The sequence below is a fragment of the Nipponia nippon genome, unplaced genomic scaffold (assembly GCF_047370975.1).
Source record: "Nipponia nippon isolate SJK-2023a ecotype South Korea unplaced genomic scaffold, ASM4737097v1 scaffold_15, whole genome shotgun sequence".
Lineage (NCBI taxonomy): Eukaryota > Metazoa > Chordata > Aves > Pelecaniformes > Threskiornithidae > Nipponia > Nipponia nippon.
In genome coordinates, this window is record NW_028262331.1 from 7,455,680 (window position 1) to 7,471,225 (window position 15,546).

A 15,546-nucleotide genomic window follows, 5' to 3' on the forward strand; every position below is an offset into this window, starting at 1 on the left:
GCTAGGAAACAGGGAGAAGGGGCAGGGCTTGGTCCTGCACCGCGGTATTGAACTACGCGCGCACGCTTGAGTCCTCTTCCGTGTGGGAAAGCTTAAACCCTCGCCCCTTCTGCCTGCAACACTTACTCATTTTTCCACCTTGGCAGGATCCAAACTAACCAGATGAGTGTGCTTGGGGCCTACAGGCCCCAGGTTTGGGTATAAATACTGCCCAGGGCTGTTTTTCCTTCAGCTGCTGCGCTGCCTGGGGTGGATGTGGCCAGACCGAGTGCGAGAGGCTCCGCTTACCTTGAGTTGGCTCAGCAGCGAACAGGCGTAGTGCTGTGGCTCCCGGAGACTGATAAGAAAAATATCCAGCGAAAAAAAAAAAAGGTAGAAATCGCTGCCAGGGCTCCACCTTGTTCGTGGGCCCTTTCCCGGCGCTTCGGGGGGAGGCGGGGTGCGGGGGCCGCTGTGGGCCCGCCAAGCACCCGCTCGGGGCAATCCTCAAAGCTGCTTCGCTTGATCGGTGGCCAACGGGTAAAGCAAGGCTTGCCTGGTGATTCAGACCCGCCTGCCGGTTTTTCCTCTTCTCTCCATAAGCAGTGCTTAGATTTGACGGAGCATTGATCTCCAGGGTTGTGGATGTCTGATGCTCTCCGTGGTTGTTACTGGTTTGTGCTGGACAGGACTGGGGACGTTGAATTTCTCGCCGTGTTACAGGTTTGCGTGGCAGATTTGAGTCTCTCAGTGCAGGATCTCCCTCCCTCCTGTCCAGCCCGACGAGCCAGTGTTTATATGGTGAATAAACCACGCCTGATGGCAGCCCCAGCCCTTCTCTCCTTTACCCCGAAGGGTTTACGCACGCTGCAACTGGGCAGGCTGCGGCGTGGGCTTTGGTTTTTATTGGAATGGGATGTTTGGGATGATTTTTCCTGTTTTTGCTGCTTTTTATTTTAGAAACGCAATAAAAAGCACCTGTGTGGTCACGACGGAAAACGCTCGGGAGCGGCCTCGACCTCCTCGGCCCCCGGGGCCGGCGCCCGCTGCACCCCAAGGCGGAATTCGCCCACTGCGGCCTCGAACCCGCGGCCCCCGAGGCGCGGCGCTGCCCTCACCGCCGGCCGCCAGGGGGCAGCAGCGCCCAGCGCCTCCCGTCCCGGAGTTGCTGCTTCCGGCCCACGTGAGCCGCGCAGGCACATGGCCGCGGTGAGCGGGGCCGGGGCGGGCGGACGGAGCGGGAGCGGGGCCGGACGTAGACGCTGGAGGGGTTGGGGGTGTTGGAGCGCTCCGGGACCTCCTTCCCCCCCCCCCGGGGCTCCGCTATGGGGCTCCTCCCGCACCCCCCCGCGCGGGGTCCCGGTCCCTGTAGGGTGTTTCTCCCCCCCCCCCCGCCCACGGGGCCCACGCCGGGCTCCCCCGTAGCGGCTCCTGCTCCCCGGGCGGGTGTCGTTGCCCGGGCTGGGGTGCCGCGGGGCTGTCCCCCCTCTCCCGGTGGGACCCCCGCCCCTGAGCCCGCTCTCCCGCAGAGCATGTCGCCGGACGAGGATGCGCAGCGGCTCCTGATCCAGTTCCGGGACGAGGCGGGGGAGTCCCTGGGCTCCCCCTTCGACGTCCCGGTCACCATCACCCCGGAGAAGCTGCAGCTGGTCTGCAATGCCCTCCTGCAGAAGGTGAGACCCCCCCCGGCTCCCCCAGCACCCCCCGAGCCCGCCCCTCGCTACCCCTCCTGCCTTTTCTCCCCCAGGATGAGCCGGTGCCTCTGGCCTTCTTCGTCCACGATGCCGAGATCGTGGCGTCGCTGGAGAAGACCCTGGCGGGGCAGACGGTGGAGACGGAGAAGGTCCTGGACATCATCTACCAGCCGCAGGCGGTGTTCAGGGTGCGGGCGGTGACCCGCTGCACCAGCTCCCTGGAGGGGCACACCGAGGCCGTCATCTCCGTGGCCTTCAGCCCCACGGGAAAGTACGAGGGTCTGGCTGCGGGTGGGGGGCTCGGCCGCTGTCCCCCTTCCGAGGGCATCGCGCTGAGCCCGGCTCTTCCTCCTCTCCCAGGTACCTGGCGAGCGGCTCTGGAGACACCACCGTCCGCTTCTGGGACCTCAGCACAGAGACGCCGCAGTTCACGGCCAAAGGTGGGTGCGGGGGTGTCCCGGGAGGGCAGCTCCTGAGCCCCCTCCCTCAGGGACCCCCTGCCTGCTCGGGGGGACAAACAGAGCAGAGCTCGGGCTCTGCCGGAGCTGCACAGGACGGGGCCGTGGCTCAGGGAGGGAGTAGCTCTCTTTCACCAAAGAAGCGGAGGAAGAGGGTCTGGGCAGGAGGAACATGGAGGGTTCTCCCACCTCCAGCCCTGCCTCGGAGCGGCTGCGTGCAGGGACACCGGGGACAGTCACAGCTCCCCACTCACGCCTGCTCGTGCTCTCTCTGCCAGGTCACCGGCACTGGGTGCTCAGCATCGCCTGGTCGCCCGACGGCAAGAAGTTGGCCTCGGGCTGCAAGAACAGCCAGGTACGCGTTGGCTCCCTGCTTCCTTGGCGCAGGGCCAGGAGCCCCAACAGCCGCGCCGGTGGGTCTGTGGGAGCGCGGAGACCGTCTGCGGCCCTGTTCTGAACTGAAATGAAACCTGGTCAAGGGGCTGTGGGGGATTAGGAACAAAGACTTGTTTTTTTCTGGGGCGTGAAGGCTGTATCCAGTTGTTCTGAGCAGGGTTCCCGTTCCCTAGAGGCACTTTGCATGTGCATGCATCACGGCAGTTGTGAGTAGCGTCTCTGAACTCTGCTGGGCAGCGCTCTGGCTTTGTTGCCTTTGTAGACCTCTTGCCGCTGAGCCCTGCTGTCTTGTGGCAGATGCTTTTCCCTCAGCGCAGGAAAGAGTCCAGGCTTTGGACGTGGTCCTTGGCAGACGGCTCCATCACAAGGGAGGTGTCTGGAGTGAGAAGGGGTATCGCCTGGCTAAGCCAGGGCTGCTCTTTGCATGACCCAGACATGCAGTGGCAGCCTGTTCGCAGCGCTCCCGCTCAGACACAGCCAAATTCCCTCTTACAGGAATGTGAAGGGGGCCCTGCCCCAGCTGTGGGGCAAAATGTGTGCACTTAAGGTGCATGCAGAAATGCCTGGGGAAGCAGGAGCACTCGTGGGCAATTAAAAGCGAGTCAGCAGCTTGCTGAGCTGCAGAGGGGCAGCGGCTCGCTCTGACCTTCGAACGGTCTGGGAGCAACAAGAGTGGCCACGGAGCTGCCAAGTGCTGCCGTCTCGCGCTCGGTTTCTGAGCGGCCACTCCGTCAGGCCACTGTGATACCAACCCCAAGGAAACAGGCCAGGCCAGAGTGGCTCTGCCCTGGTTTGGTGCTGTTCTGGCTTTAATCTAACCCAGGGAGCCATTTGTCCTCCGTTTCTCTGTTTCTCCCAGGTTCTTAAGTAGGGGATGACTAATGCCTTGGCTCTTTGGATGAACATTTATGTAGAGAGAAAAAAACAAGAGAAAACCAGCATGTGTCTCACCCACAGAATCCGATAATAAGTAGCATTTAGCGCGCTCTGGCTTTCATCGCGCTCTGCAAACATTCACTAACTCGCTGGCACAGAATGTCAAAGGCTCGGGCTGGCTTTTTGGGGACCTGGATCAGTTTTGAGTTGAGGCAGATATTTTTGTAGCAGCAGCGTTTTAGGCGGAGAGGAGGGCGATCAGGTCTCATTCTCTGAGGTGTCAGCTGATTGCTGCAGCGATCTGGAAAGGCATCCAGCCCTCCTGCCCCCCTCCCTTTCTGCTCCTTGCCTCTGCCAATGTAAACGCAATCCCAAGGACACCTATCCTTTCTAAATGGAGCCCAGACGTCCCTGGGATTCACATGATGTGTGTGGCCTGACGCGACCTTCTTGCTTCCTCTCTTGGACAGATATTTCTCTGGGACCCAGCCACTGGCAATCAGATCGGCCGGGTGCTCACCGGCCACTCCAAATGGATCACGTGTCTGTGCTGGGAACCGCTCCACATGTAAGTGAAGGGCCAGCCCAGCCCTTCCCCTTTACTCATAGGGAAAAGAGCAGCCTGACCTGAAGAGCACCGCTCCCGTTTGCTGTTCTCCTGGTACGGTGTGCAGAGGGGGTGCGTGCAGGAGAACAGCCCCCCAGGGTAGGCTGGGAAAAATGCATCTAGCTCAGAGCCAGGAGTCCCAGCCACTGCTCACAGTCCCTGTAAGGGTGCTGGGGAAGTCACTGCCAGGCTGTGCCTCTGTTTTCCCCTGTATAAAAGAGACACTTGCCTATGAAAAACGCTTGATGTTTTCATGGTGCTGGACAAACATTTGATATGCTCCTCCCCAGCGTGCTGAGCTGGGAGCAGGAAAGCCTGCCCACGTGGTGCCTGAGCTCAGGCTCTGCAGAGCACTCTGTTTCTGCTCTCCTGCATCCCAGTTGCCTCTGTCGTCCAACTTATTTATCATGAGGGCTGATGAACTGTGCAGTCCCCTTATCCCTCCGATCAGCTAAAGCTCTGTCTGGGAAAGATGGGTAGAGAGGGACAGTTGTGGCCAATAATCCAAGACATGATAGAAATAAATAACAAGAAACAGGGCCCCTTCAGAGCAGAGCCCTGCAAATTGAATTTGCCAGTAGGAAACTCCAGCTATTTGCAAACAATTATAACTGGATTAGCAAAAACTGATTATAAAGGAGAATGAGGAAATGGAGAGGAGGGAGGCGATCCTGCCAGGCTCCACTTCTCTGTCTTCAGCCAGCTGCGCTCCCTGCTCTGTTCTTGCACAACAGGAGAGGCCATGCTCTTCCTCACTGCTGCTGGTGCCAGGGACCGCTGTCTTTGATGTTAAAACCGTGTTGAGTGATGTTGTGCAAAGGACAGAGGGCTGTGGCTCCCCTGTCCTTGCTGGGTTGTGGCCAGCTGCTTCCAGATGTGTAAATTTGCCCCCTTGAGCCACATGGATGGATGTTGCTGCTTTCAGCCCTGCCAGCACAGTGGCACTCTGCGTCCGCAGGCCGGCACATTTCCTGCGCGGTGCGAAGCATGGCATAGGCAGGGGAGTGTTCACCGCATGCTGCCAGTCTGTGCTGCCTGCGTAAGGCAGGCTGATCCCCCTGCCCAGGGCTCTCCCCAGCCAGTGCCTGGGGAAGGTGCCAGTTTGTGGTCCCCTCGTTAGCCAGCGGGTTAAAGCTGCCTCCTGTGAAAACAAGGTCATTGCCAAGGGCTCAGGTGCCAGGTTTACCCTGGATTGATGCCTCCAGCGTGCAGCCCAGGAGTTGGTTTGGAGAGAAGCATCTGTCTGCCTTTCCCCCGACTTGTGGGATCTTGTTCTCTGTAGGTCAGCACTCTGCTTCTGCACGGCCTCTCTCTGATCTTAAGCCAAAAGAGAAAGTTGTCTTTTATTGACTTCTGGACCCTTGAATCCTCTGGGGCTGATAGGGGGAAAGCTTGGTGGAGGACCTGTGTGCGGTGTGCAAATGGATTTGATCTTCTTTTTGCCCAGAAACCCGGAATGCCGCTACCTGGCAAGTGCCTCCAAGGATGGCAGCATCCGCATCTGGGACACGCTGATGGGCAGGTGTGACAAAATCCTGACGAGCCACACGCAGTCGGTGACGTGTGTGAAGTGGGGGGGCGATGGTTTGCTCTACTCCTCCTCCCAGGACAGGACCATCAAAGTCTGGAGGAGCCAGGACGTAAGTGAGGCAGGCAGCCCTGGGGCTGCTGGCGAAGGGGGCTGGACACGCTGTGTTGTAGCTTTGTCTGCTCTTCCTGGCACAGCTTGCGCCCTGGAAAAAAAAAAGGGAGGTGCAGAGTGGGTCCTGTGTCCTCTTGACCTGTCAGAGCCTGTTGCTTGACACCATTTGGAAGGAGTAGCTGTTGTGCAATGTTTTCATCCCTAAAAATGTAAAATGGGGCTAAAAGCTGGAAACAGCCCTGGAGTGACCTGTGCTGGTGGGTTCCTTGAAAGGCCCTGCAGGAAACTGGTTCCTGAAGCTCAACAGTGTTGTTTCTTCCTTGCTAAGCCTGGCTACAGTCCTGCCTGCAGCTTGGTCAAGAGGGTTTGGAAAGTTTAGGGTTGGTCCTCGCAGCCCAATTGGTCTGGAAGGTCCTGCTCTGTCCTGCCCATCCCTCTCTAAGCGGGTGGTTTTGTTTCCAGGGGGTCCTCTGCCGCACCTTGCAGGGCCATGCTCACTGGGTGAACACCATGGCCCTTAGCACCGACTATGTTCTCCGCACCGGTGCCTTCGAACCTGCTGAAGCCACTATCAACCCACAGGATGTAAGCGGCTCCTGTAAGTGCAGCACCCGTGTTGTAGGCTGGGGGAGGTGGTGGGGAGGCGATAGCGAGGAGACCTGATGTCTCTTCTTCATGCTGCCATGAGCCAAAGCAATCTTGAGAGCACCGGTCCTGTGCCGGTGTCGGTCGTGCTGGCAGCCATGATCTTCCTTGCCCATGCACACGGTCAAGCAGTCTGGGGGATGGGAAAGGCCACTCTGTTTTCAAGGGCTTTTGCTCCCGGTATTGCCCTCGGCAAAGAGAGAGGGGTGAGCAGTCACAAATCCATGCTTGGCCCATGGATTGGAATTGACATTGCAGGGTTATAAAGTTTCCTTTCACCTAAGGATTGGAAATCTCTCTCTCTTCCCCCCGTTCAGTGGCAGAGCTGAAGGACAAGGCACAGCAGAGGTATGACCAAGTCAGGGTAAGTCCCTTATGTCCCTACTGTCATTTCTAACACTGTTACTGGTGGAAGCAGTGAACGTGCACAGTTGGCTGTTGAGCCCAACACTGGTGTGCTTCCGAGCTCTGCACACCTGGCTTCTACAAGACTTGGGCTCTTTCATCCCTTTCTCAGGGCCAGGAACCAGAAAGACTCGTCTCGGGGTCAGATGATTTCACACTGTTTCTTTGGAGACCAGCAGAAGACAAGAAGCCACTGGAGAGAATGACGGGCCACCAGGCATTGATTAACCAAGTCCTCTTCTCGCCAGATACCCGGATAATAGCCAGTGCTTCCTTTGACAAGTCCATAAAGCTCTGGGACGGTAGGACAGGAAAGTGAGTTGGTTTGTTCTGTTGCAGAGGTGGTGCTCGTGTGGAGTCTGCGTGTAATGCACAGGTTACGCAGAGGTGGGCCCCAGTGTCATTGCCAGCAACTCCCTGGTCTGTGCAGCATCTCTGCAGCCTGAACTCGTGCAAAGTACTTCTGCTGCCTCTGTCTGTCTCTGCCCTGGGAAGTCCCTTGTCCAGCTCTTCTTGTGTTATGGGGTCTGTGCTTGGCCGGGTGTGTGCAACCCTGCTGTCACCCAGCCACAGCAGTGCTCGGCACCTGTGCGGCACATGCTGCCTGCTGCAGGGTCGGTTCTCTGGGGTCGGCGCAGCTGCCGTGGGATGGGATGTTCCACTCGGCTGATCTCCTGAAGACATGGGCGTTGCACACTGTAGACTGACCCAGTTCAAACAGTTTGTGTGCCAGAGAACAGCTTGTTCTGGACGATGCAGATTGTTGTAGTTGCAGGTGGTGCTGTTGGTGTTTGGATGCTCTTGTAGTCCAGCTTTTAACCTTCTGCAAGAGTATTGGTGAGCTCTCAGGGGCAGCAGTCCTTCCTTTGTTCTGCCTTTATACTGATGAGCTTGGGTTTCATGTCAGTAATTTTAACAGTCCTCCTAAATCCAGGCTGCTCAGCCAGAGAGGAAGGGCACATCTGTACAGTAAGGCTATAGTGGTGCCTGCTGGTTAAGGGTTTCTTGGCAGGGGAGCTGAGATGAAGAGCCGTCCTCTAGAAGGTTCTGAGCCCATCTGGGAGGGTTTTTAGACAGACTGAACCACCTATGGACTCTATATAGTAATTGACTGCCTTGTGTGTGCTGGCTTGCTCACAGGTAGAGAAGAAACATGAAGACTGGGTAAGGGCGGGTTTGGAACAAACCCAGCTGCCTGCTCCTCTAACAGCTTCTTCATGCCTCCTCCACACCAGGTACCTGACATCACTGAGGGGGCACGTCTCGGCTGTGTATCAGATCGCCTGGTCAGCCGACAGCCGCTTGCTGGTGAGTGGGAGCAGTGACAGCACGCTGAAGGTCTGGGATGCCAAGATGAAGAAACTGGCCATCGATCTTCCTGGCCATGCGGACGAGGTGAGGTGTTTGGTCAAGCTGAGGTGTTTGAGAGAGGCAGGAATGACTCCTTCTCCCATGACAGCAGAAATAACGGGGTCTTTCCCTAATACTAGGTGTATGCAACGGATTGGAGCCCAGACGGACAGAGGGTAGCAAGTGGAGGGAAGGATAAGTGTTTGCGGATGTAAGTGACCTGTTGTGTGTCCATAGAGGTTGTCATAGCCATTCCATGTGTTCTTCAGAGCTGCAGTCTCCTTGCAGAGACCTGCACAGTTAGGGCATGATCTCTGCTTGCAGAGAGCACGGCACTGGGCCAAATTCCAGCCCAGAGACCTGACCTTCCTCAGGGCAGGAACCGTTGCTGTCCCCTGGGAGATGACTAGAAAGCAGAGTCCCTCCAACTGAGCAGTCAGTGCTGAAATTTGACTCGGATGTTTTGGCTCCTGGAGAGGGGAAAGAACAATTGCACCAGTCAGTCAGACCCTTCCTTTCTTACCTTCCTCCATCTCCCAGTTATGCAGACAGAGAAATTCCTGTGAGCTGGTTGCCATTTGACCACGGCTGATGAAGGAACTTGGTCCTGAGGCCTCCACTATGCTGCTCTTGTATGGTACCTGCTGGGCCATGTGGCAGCGCTGGTGCCGGACCACAGGGATGCAGCAGCTCTTTCCGTTTGCAGATGGCGTCGATAGGAGCAGCAACACGAAGCCGCCGATCCCGTCCTAAGCTGGCCTGCCCTCGGTGTAATCTGCCTGGGAGATCTGCGAGGTTATGGACAATGGAGGCTGACCTGAACATGACTCGCTGTTCCTGTTGGCTGCTCTCCCTCATGAACTGTTTCCTTATATTTATTTAAGGAAATTTTAATTCCAGTTCTTATTAAGAGCTGTACTTTGCAGGATGATTTCCTCTGAACATTACAGGAGGGATATCTCATCCGCCTCCATCTCAACTGGCTTTTTTTTTTTCAAATTTCAGCCTTGTAGTAGCCTGCCCCCTTGAAGGGGACAAGCGAAGGGTGGGGACAGCTCATGCCCTTTCTTGCCGTGTGAAGTATCCTGCAGGGAAGAAGCTTTTAGTGGGAACAGAAAGAGTTGTCCTTGTGTGACCTTCAGAGAGGAAGGGGAAAATTCAGCACATCATTACATTGCAGAATTGTGCTCGGCTGCATGCCTGGAACAAAGATCTGCTGAGAATAAGGTCTTGGGGCTTGTCGTTATTCTAGTAAGGTTTTGCCTTTCCACTCAGCCCATTTCCCTGTGGGCTCTGCTGAGCATTATCTGGTAGTGATCCTCCACATCCACAGCAGATAACTCCTTCACTCATCCATTCAGGGTGCAACAGGCATGGACTTCAAACGATTGCTAGAGCTGTGCTGAGTTTTCAGGCCTCGATGGCTCTTGGAAATGTGGAAATGAGGCCTCTGAACAGGGAAGAGAGCACCCGTTTCCCACCCACTGCCAGCTTTGGGGGGAGGAAGGAAGGGGAAGAATGGAGCCGGCATTTTGGGTGGTGTTTGTCCCTTGCCCTGGATACCTGCTGACAGCGGGGCTGGGACTGTCACAGTAAATGGCAAAACTTCCATTGCACAGAGTTGGCTCCTTCTGGAATTTCTCAAGTGCATTTACTTGCCCAGTGGGTGAGAGGGATTCACACTGAGTCAGATATTTGTAAACTTGCTTATGAGCCGTTTTATAAGTCAGTTCAGGCTTCCAACAATCATGAGGCAAATAGACCTGGATTTAGTGTTTATTTCTAGGATGGTTACACAACAGTGAAAATCAAGATGTGATTAATAAGGAATAGAGATTATATTGTCAGATTTAGTTGCAGCAAGCCAGTGTGAAGGCCAAAACATTTTCTATAGCCCTCATACTGCAGTTGCTACACAATGATTACTACAACTCAGAACAGGAGTTTGGGTCTCAGATGCTTCCCAGCTGCAGAAGCTGCATTTTAGGACTTCATTCCTGCTGGCAGGATTGCTTTGGAGAATTAAGAGGGGATGGTGCAGTAATGGCCATTTGCTTGTCTGCAAGTGTTCAGGGGAGCAAAAGACTGGAACAAAGGGTTAAATCTTTAATATGACTGAGAACAAATTGTGGTTCCTGTTGTGAGTATCTCTTTCTGCCAGCCAAGTCAGCAGGCTCTATCTTCATGGGATCTTTTGGGAAGAACTCAATATCCTGTACCTGCTCTTTCATTAACGTGCTTCCTCCAGCTGGTTCTTGCTGCCGGTGAAGGCCATGTTGTGTCCATCTGCATAAACAAAACCTTTTGTAATTCACTAAGGTAAATGTGGGCCAGGGTGATTTAAAAGTGTAGCTGATAATTCTGCCTCTCCAGACTGCCATGCCCTTGGGAAGGAGAGGAGTACATGTGCAGCTGACGGATCTCTGGTAACAGCCAAGAAGCCTGCCCATTTTGCAGGTTTTTTGGGCTGCCTGTGCTAAAGGAAACAGTCCGCCCTCGGGAGTTCAGCTCTCTCTGTGTCCCCGGGTTCGACTCGCCAAAAGCGGCAGCTTCTGCAGCTCCTGGTATTACGTGGCTCTTTCTGAGGGAAGAAGCATCATTCTCTGCTTCCTCTCCCAAAGTGCTGCACAGGGTCTCTGTGCCCTGTTAATCCACGGTGCATTTTGTGTTAGAAGTGGGGATGTATCAGAGCCAGGGGAAGCAATCCTCCCTGCGGGGACCGACTTGGCCATGCGTGTGTGTACGTGTACCTAAAGGCCACTTCCTTGTCCACTGATTTCCAAACCAAAGCAATCGCCGTGCTTTCTGGCTGTGCTCCTAACCTAGGCTAGCTCCTGCCACCCCTTCAGACTCTGCTTCTGTAATATTAAGCACTGAACAGAGCCTGATTAAAACCCACCTTCCTAATGCTGGAGCAGAAAGCTTTTCCAAAGCAAAGTGAGACCTCCTGAAGAAAGAGAGGGCCTTGCGACTAAGTTTACACCAAAAGAAGCTATCTCAGCCTTAATCTTTCTGTGACCTGATAGAGGATAGATTTTGAACCACACTATGTGATGGGTTTGCACGGATACCAAATCATATTTTCCTATCTAAGCAGCTGCTACTATTTTTATCATTCATACAGTACCAGCCTTCATGCATACTAAGTGCTGGCCCCATTCCAGCTGTATTCCTAAGCAATCCCGTAACACTCCCAGCTTTATTTGAATGCGGCATTTCCCAGGCCTCGCTCTGCAGTCTCCTGCTCTCATGCGGTGGGGAAGGGCTGCTGCCCTTCGCTTCGGGGCTGGCTGCTTTTTGGCAGGAGGCAAAGCAAGCGTGCGACCTCCTTCGCTCTCCTGGTGATGGTGATGTGAGCTTTAATTAGCTAATCTTTAGAATTGCAGTTGCAGATTTGGGTCGATGGTGTTATTAATGGGGAAGACATTACTTTTTGCTAAAGGACAAATCTAGAAGGTAGGCTGGAGCTTGCTGATTACTTTTCCAGGAACTGCATCGCTAACCTTACAAGAAATCTACTGAAACACGTGAACTTTTCCAAAGCTGTGTGATGGGAATCTCAGTATCTGCTGTATCAATCAGTATCAATCCAGTTTCACCCAAGTTGCTCGTTAAGCGTACAACACAGGTATGCCTACCACAAGGGCATTATTTTTCACTGGTGTAATATAAGAATAATTTTAAGCATATCTGGAAACTATTTGTCCCATGGAGCCCTCTGACACTTTCTCCTTTAAAAGCTGTGATAGCTCAGCTGATGCCACCATTAATTTTGTTACAAATCCCCAATGGGAGGACAGTGATGATAAGGACTGGGAAGCATGGCAGTCCTCCGAGAAAGGTTTACCTGTCTCATAAATTCCTGGGCGTGCTGGAGGGAGGGAAGGAAGGAGAGAAGAAACCGATGAGTGCACCTAGGGTGAAGTGGGTTGTCTGGGATAGTGCTGGGATGAGCCGGACAGTGCCAGACTTCTGCCTTTGGGGGCTGATTTAGTTAAGTGAGGCCTTAGCATCCTTATGAAACCTGTTCTCAGGGCTGTGCGTTCTGCTTATCCACGCAGGAGGGCTGGGCAAGTAGCGTATGTGTTGTGCTCCCCAGGTCCTGGGTCCTTAGAGCCACGCATTCATGTTCTGCTTGACTCAGCTGATCTCTTGATTATTTTCCCAGATCAGTAATTTAACTTCTATGTGCATGTTTATAGCCTGGGGGGAGATACAAGAAAAATCTTTTAATGAACAGGAAGAAAATCAGCATCTTCATTTATCGTTCTGCATGAACATTAGGAAAAGCAGTCTTTGCTCTGCTTTTTTTTTGGGTCAACCCCGGCACCGTTCAGGTGATGTTTCTACCTTAGAAAGGGCTGTATATTGGTGGTATGGCAGAAAAAGGCTTACTGTGAAGACCATTAGCACTTTTGAGGATGAAAGGTGTTATGGAAACTGGGAACAGTGATGCCTGTATTCTGAGGAGCTGCTGCCAGATGAAAGTGTACTTCTCTTGTGTACTCGGACAAGCATCCTGGAAGGTGCTAATTCCTTCCCAGATCTGTTGCTCTTGTGATCCTGAGTCCTGGCTCACATTTGAGGGATTAATTTGGCTGAACCAATGTAGTGCAGCTGGGAGAGAGCCACAAATCCATCTCCAGTGCTGTTATTCTGTGTTTTCTTCACTCTGACCCTGTAAATTAGTGGTCCTTGCTGAGCTGCAAGTTGCTGGTGGTCTCTGTCAGTGGGCTGCAGCTCTTGCACAGTACGATGTTAAAAATAAACTCAGCAGACAGCACGCTGTGCTTTTGAAGGATCACCGTGGTTGGTTAGATGTGGTATTGGTGCCCGCTGCCCGGACGTGCTTTTTGAGCGCGCTTTTATTGTCCTGCCGCGTGGCCTGGTGGAGCAGAGCAGTGCATCCCTCCCAGTGCTGCAGGGCTGCCGCCGCCTGCCAGCACTAAATGGCGAGTATCTGTGTGTGCTCCTTGGGCTCGAGGAGCAGCACGAGCCCTGCAGGGCTATCGTGCATCGCTCTCCCAGCATCGCTAGTAACGAGGCTCCCTTTGGGAAAGGCGGACAAATACAGTCTGCTTCGTCTCTGACCTCTCTCAGCAGCGGAAGCAAGTGAAGGTGCTGTTTGTAAATAGGTTTATTGTAGTCCACTGGTGCTGGAAATATTGACACCTAGAAACTCTCCCAGAGGCTAAACAAGGACCCAGCTCAAATGAGTGACTTGCATACAAATCCCGTAGCCCTTCGTCGAGCGGTTTTGCAGACCTCGGCCCTTCAGATCCTGTTCGAATCCCAGTGCGACGGCAGCGTGTTTAGTTATTCTGGTCAAAGCTCCCCTCTGCTCCTGGCTGTTTTGTCCTTGCTGTGCTGAAACAAACCTGCTCGAGGGCTCCAGCCCCGTTACGGGGACAAAAGGACATCAGATGTGCTGCTACCAAAGGGAAATGCGTCTCTTTTTTTGAAGTGTAATGCAGAATGGGTGGCTTAGAAATTCCTGAAGTGGCTTTCTCCTTCAAAAGGGGTCTTTCTGGATTTATTTTTTTTTTTAGCTTCCCTAAAATGTAGCTTGTGACATTGACTTTGGGGTGAGGAGACACACTGATGCTGAGAGGATTAATACTGAATGTGAGAATCGGTGGATGGCAATAGACAGCCAATTCTCAGGGAAATTATTTTCTGAATCAGAATTTTTAACACATTGAGACTTGTGGGCTTTTTCCTGGTTTTAAAGGGGCACTGTGAATGCGTACTAGAAAGCGTCTGTGTTACTACCAACACTTTAATTTATGATTAACTTGGAATATTTTTACATCTCATTTATTCCTTCCATGGGGGTGTTCTGAGCTGCTGAAATTACTTGGTCAGCTTTGCTTTCTCTGTTTTCTTTGTTAGATTAGTGCCATGAACAGATTTTGGACGGGAGCTCAGAAGTTCAGAAAATGAAGGGGGAGTTTGGTCCTGAGGGGTTTTAAAGCCCTTTGGTTCTCTTTGGCACAGAACAGATGTCTTAGGATTCCTCTGATGTCTCATATGATGTCTAGAGCTTAAAATGTCTGTCATAAAGCTGTCAATATTCCCTTAAGAATCTCTTGCTGATTTTTTTTTTTTTAATCTAAGTGTGTTGTCTTTGGAGAAGACTAGCAGCGGAGGTTTTGACATGGCACACAGCTCCAGTAGTGCTTGGTTTTGAGTGCCAGAAAGCAAAGGGAGATAAGTGAAGAATAAGGAGAGGACCAACAGTGTAACTCTGCTCGGTCTCTATTTTGATCTAGTGGTGCTGAAAGCAGACCCTGTATCCCATCTGAGAGAAGGTGCAGCACAGCTTTGTGGGGTCGGAGCTCTGCCCTGCGTGATCCCGACGCGCACCTTGTGTCGACTGTAACTTCAATGGAGGGTTAATCCCTGCTGCTGTGGTGTCAGAGCGCCTAGGGGGCCTGGGGCAGATGGGGATATCGGGGAGGCCTGGAACAGCTCTGGGATGTGGAGGTGGCGTGATGGAGAATGCGGACAGAGAGGAAGGGGAAGAGAACGGTGAGGAATGGAAAGCAAAGGAAAGGAGTGTAATTATGTAGATATGGAGGTGAAGGTCAAAGTCTCCATGTGACTGCTGTGTGGTGGCTGGTGTTTTCTTTTTTTTAATGTTTGTATGTGGTGTTGTAAACAGCCCCAGGCTGATCTGAAAGTGCTGAGGGGCAGAGGCTGTAAATGAAAGAGGTTGTTCCCCTGATAAAGAGAGCGAGCAGCTTGAAGTGTCTTTGGCTTACGGCATTTCGCATGCTTGTTCCTCCATTGCTTCTCCATTGAGTTAAGTTCCTTGTATTAGGTCTGACGTAGAGTCTTGCTTACTAATGGAGCAGGGACAACACTGAGAGTGCCCAGCCCGGGAGGCACTGGGTAAGCAGTATCGCTGCCATCGAATACCTGCCTTCCCGCCGCTGGCTGCTGTGCAACTGTCCCGGCCGTCACCCTGCCTCGCTCTGTGCTGAGGGCAGCTGGTTCGCGGGGCACCTCCGGCTCCCCGCTCCTTGTGGCCCTTCAGCCAGGGTGAAAATAGCGAAATACCAGCAAGTGTTAAAAGTGATAGCCAGGTGTGGGGCACTTAACTCGAGTTTGGCTGGGGGGGGGGGGGGTGACGGGGTGGCCCTGGGGGCCCCCAGGGCCTGGGTTACCATTCTTCCTGAGGGGCCAGACCCCCAGAGCCAGGGCAGGGCAGGGCTGTGCGGGGTCCGGGCTCAGCGGCGGGTCCCGGGGCAGGGCTGTGCGGGGCCGGGGGTCCTGGGCTCAGCGGCGGGCCCCGGGGCAGGGCTGTGCGGGGCCCGGCGGCGGGCTGCGGGGCGGCGGCGGGCCCCAGGCCTGGCCGCACCCCTGAGGAGATGGCGGCGGAGGGACCCCGCCTCGCGCTCCCGCCGGGTTAAACGGGGTGAGGCACTCTTTGGCCGCCGGCGGAAGCAGCCGAGCGCTGGGGCCTGCGCGATGCGGCCTATAAAATAGGTG

At 54.1% G+C, this 15,546-nt stretch overlaps 1 protein-coding gene across 4 annotated transcripts; it reads left to right on the forward strand.

The window, feature by feature from the left end:
* Positions 1-490: 490 nt before the first annotated feature.
* NLE1 (notchless homolog 1) lies at positions 491-9,031 on the forward strand. Of its 4 annotated transcripts, XM_087751482.1 has the most exons (14): positions 491-780; positions 940-1,188; positions 1,509-1,652; positions 1,727-1,944; positions 2,034-2,113; positions 2,410-2,486; positions 3,874-3,971; positions 5,458-5,650; positions 6,115-6,250; positions 6,615-6,661; positions 6,815-7,017; positions 7,938-8,097; positions 8,193-8,263; positions 8,759-9,031. In XM_087751482.1, the coding sequence occupies exons 1-14, from the start codon at positions 625-627 to the stop codon at positions 8,769-8,771; spliced, it is 1,845 nt and encodes a 614-aa protein (XP_087607608.1). In that variant the 5' UTR covers positions 491-624; the 3' UTR covers positions 8,772-9,031. The 4 variants fall into 4 exon arrangements, with proteins under 4 accessions (XP_087607608.1, XP_087607609.1, XP_087607611.1 ...); XM_087751483.1 differs by lacking the exons at positions 491-780; positions 940-1,188 and adding an exon at positions 1,234-1,347; XM_087751485.1 differs by lacking the exons at positions 491-780; positions 940-1,188; positions 8,759-9,031 and adding an exon at positions 8,427-8,742 and having other exon boundaries at positions 1,367-1,652.
* Positions 9,032-15,546: the final 6,515 nt, after the last annotated feature.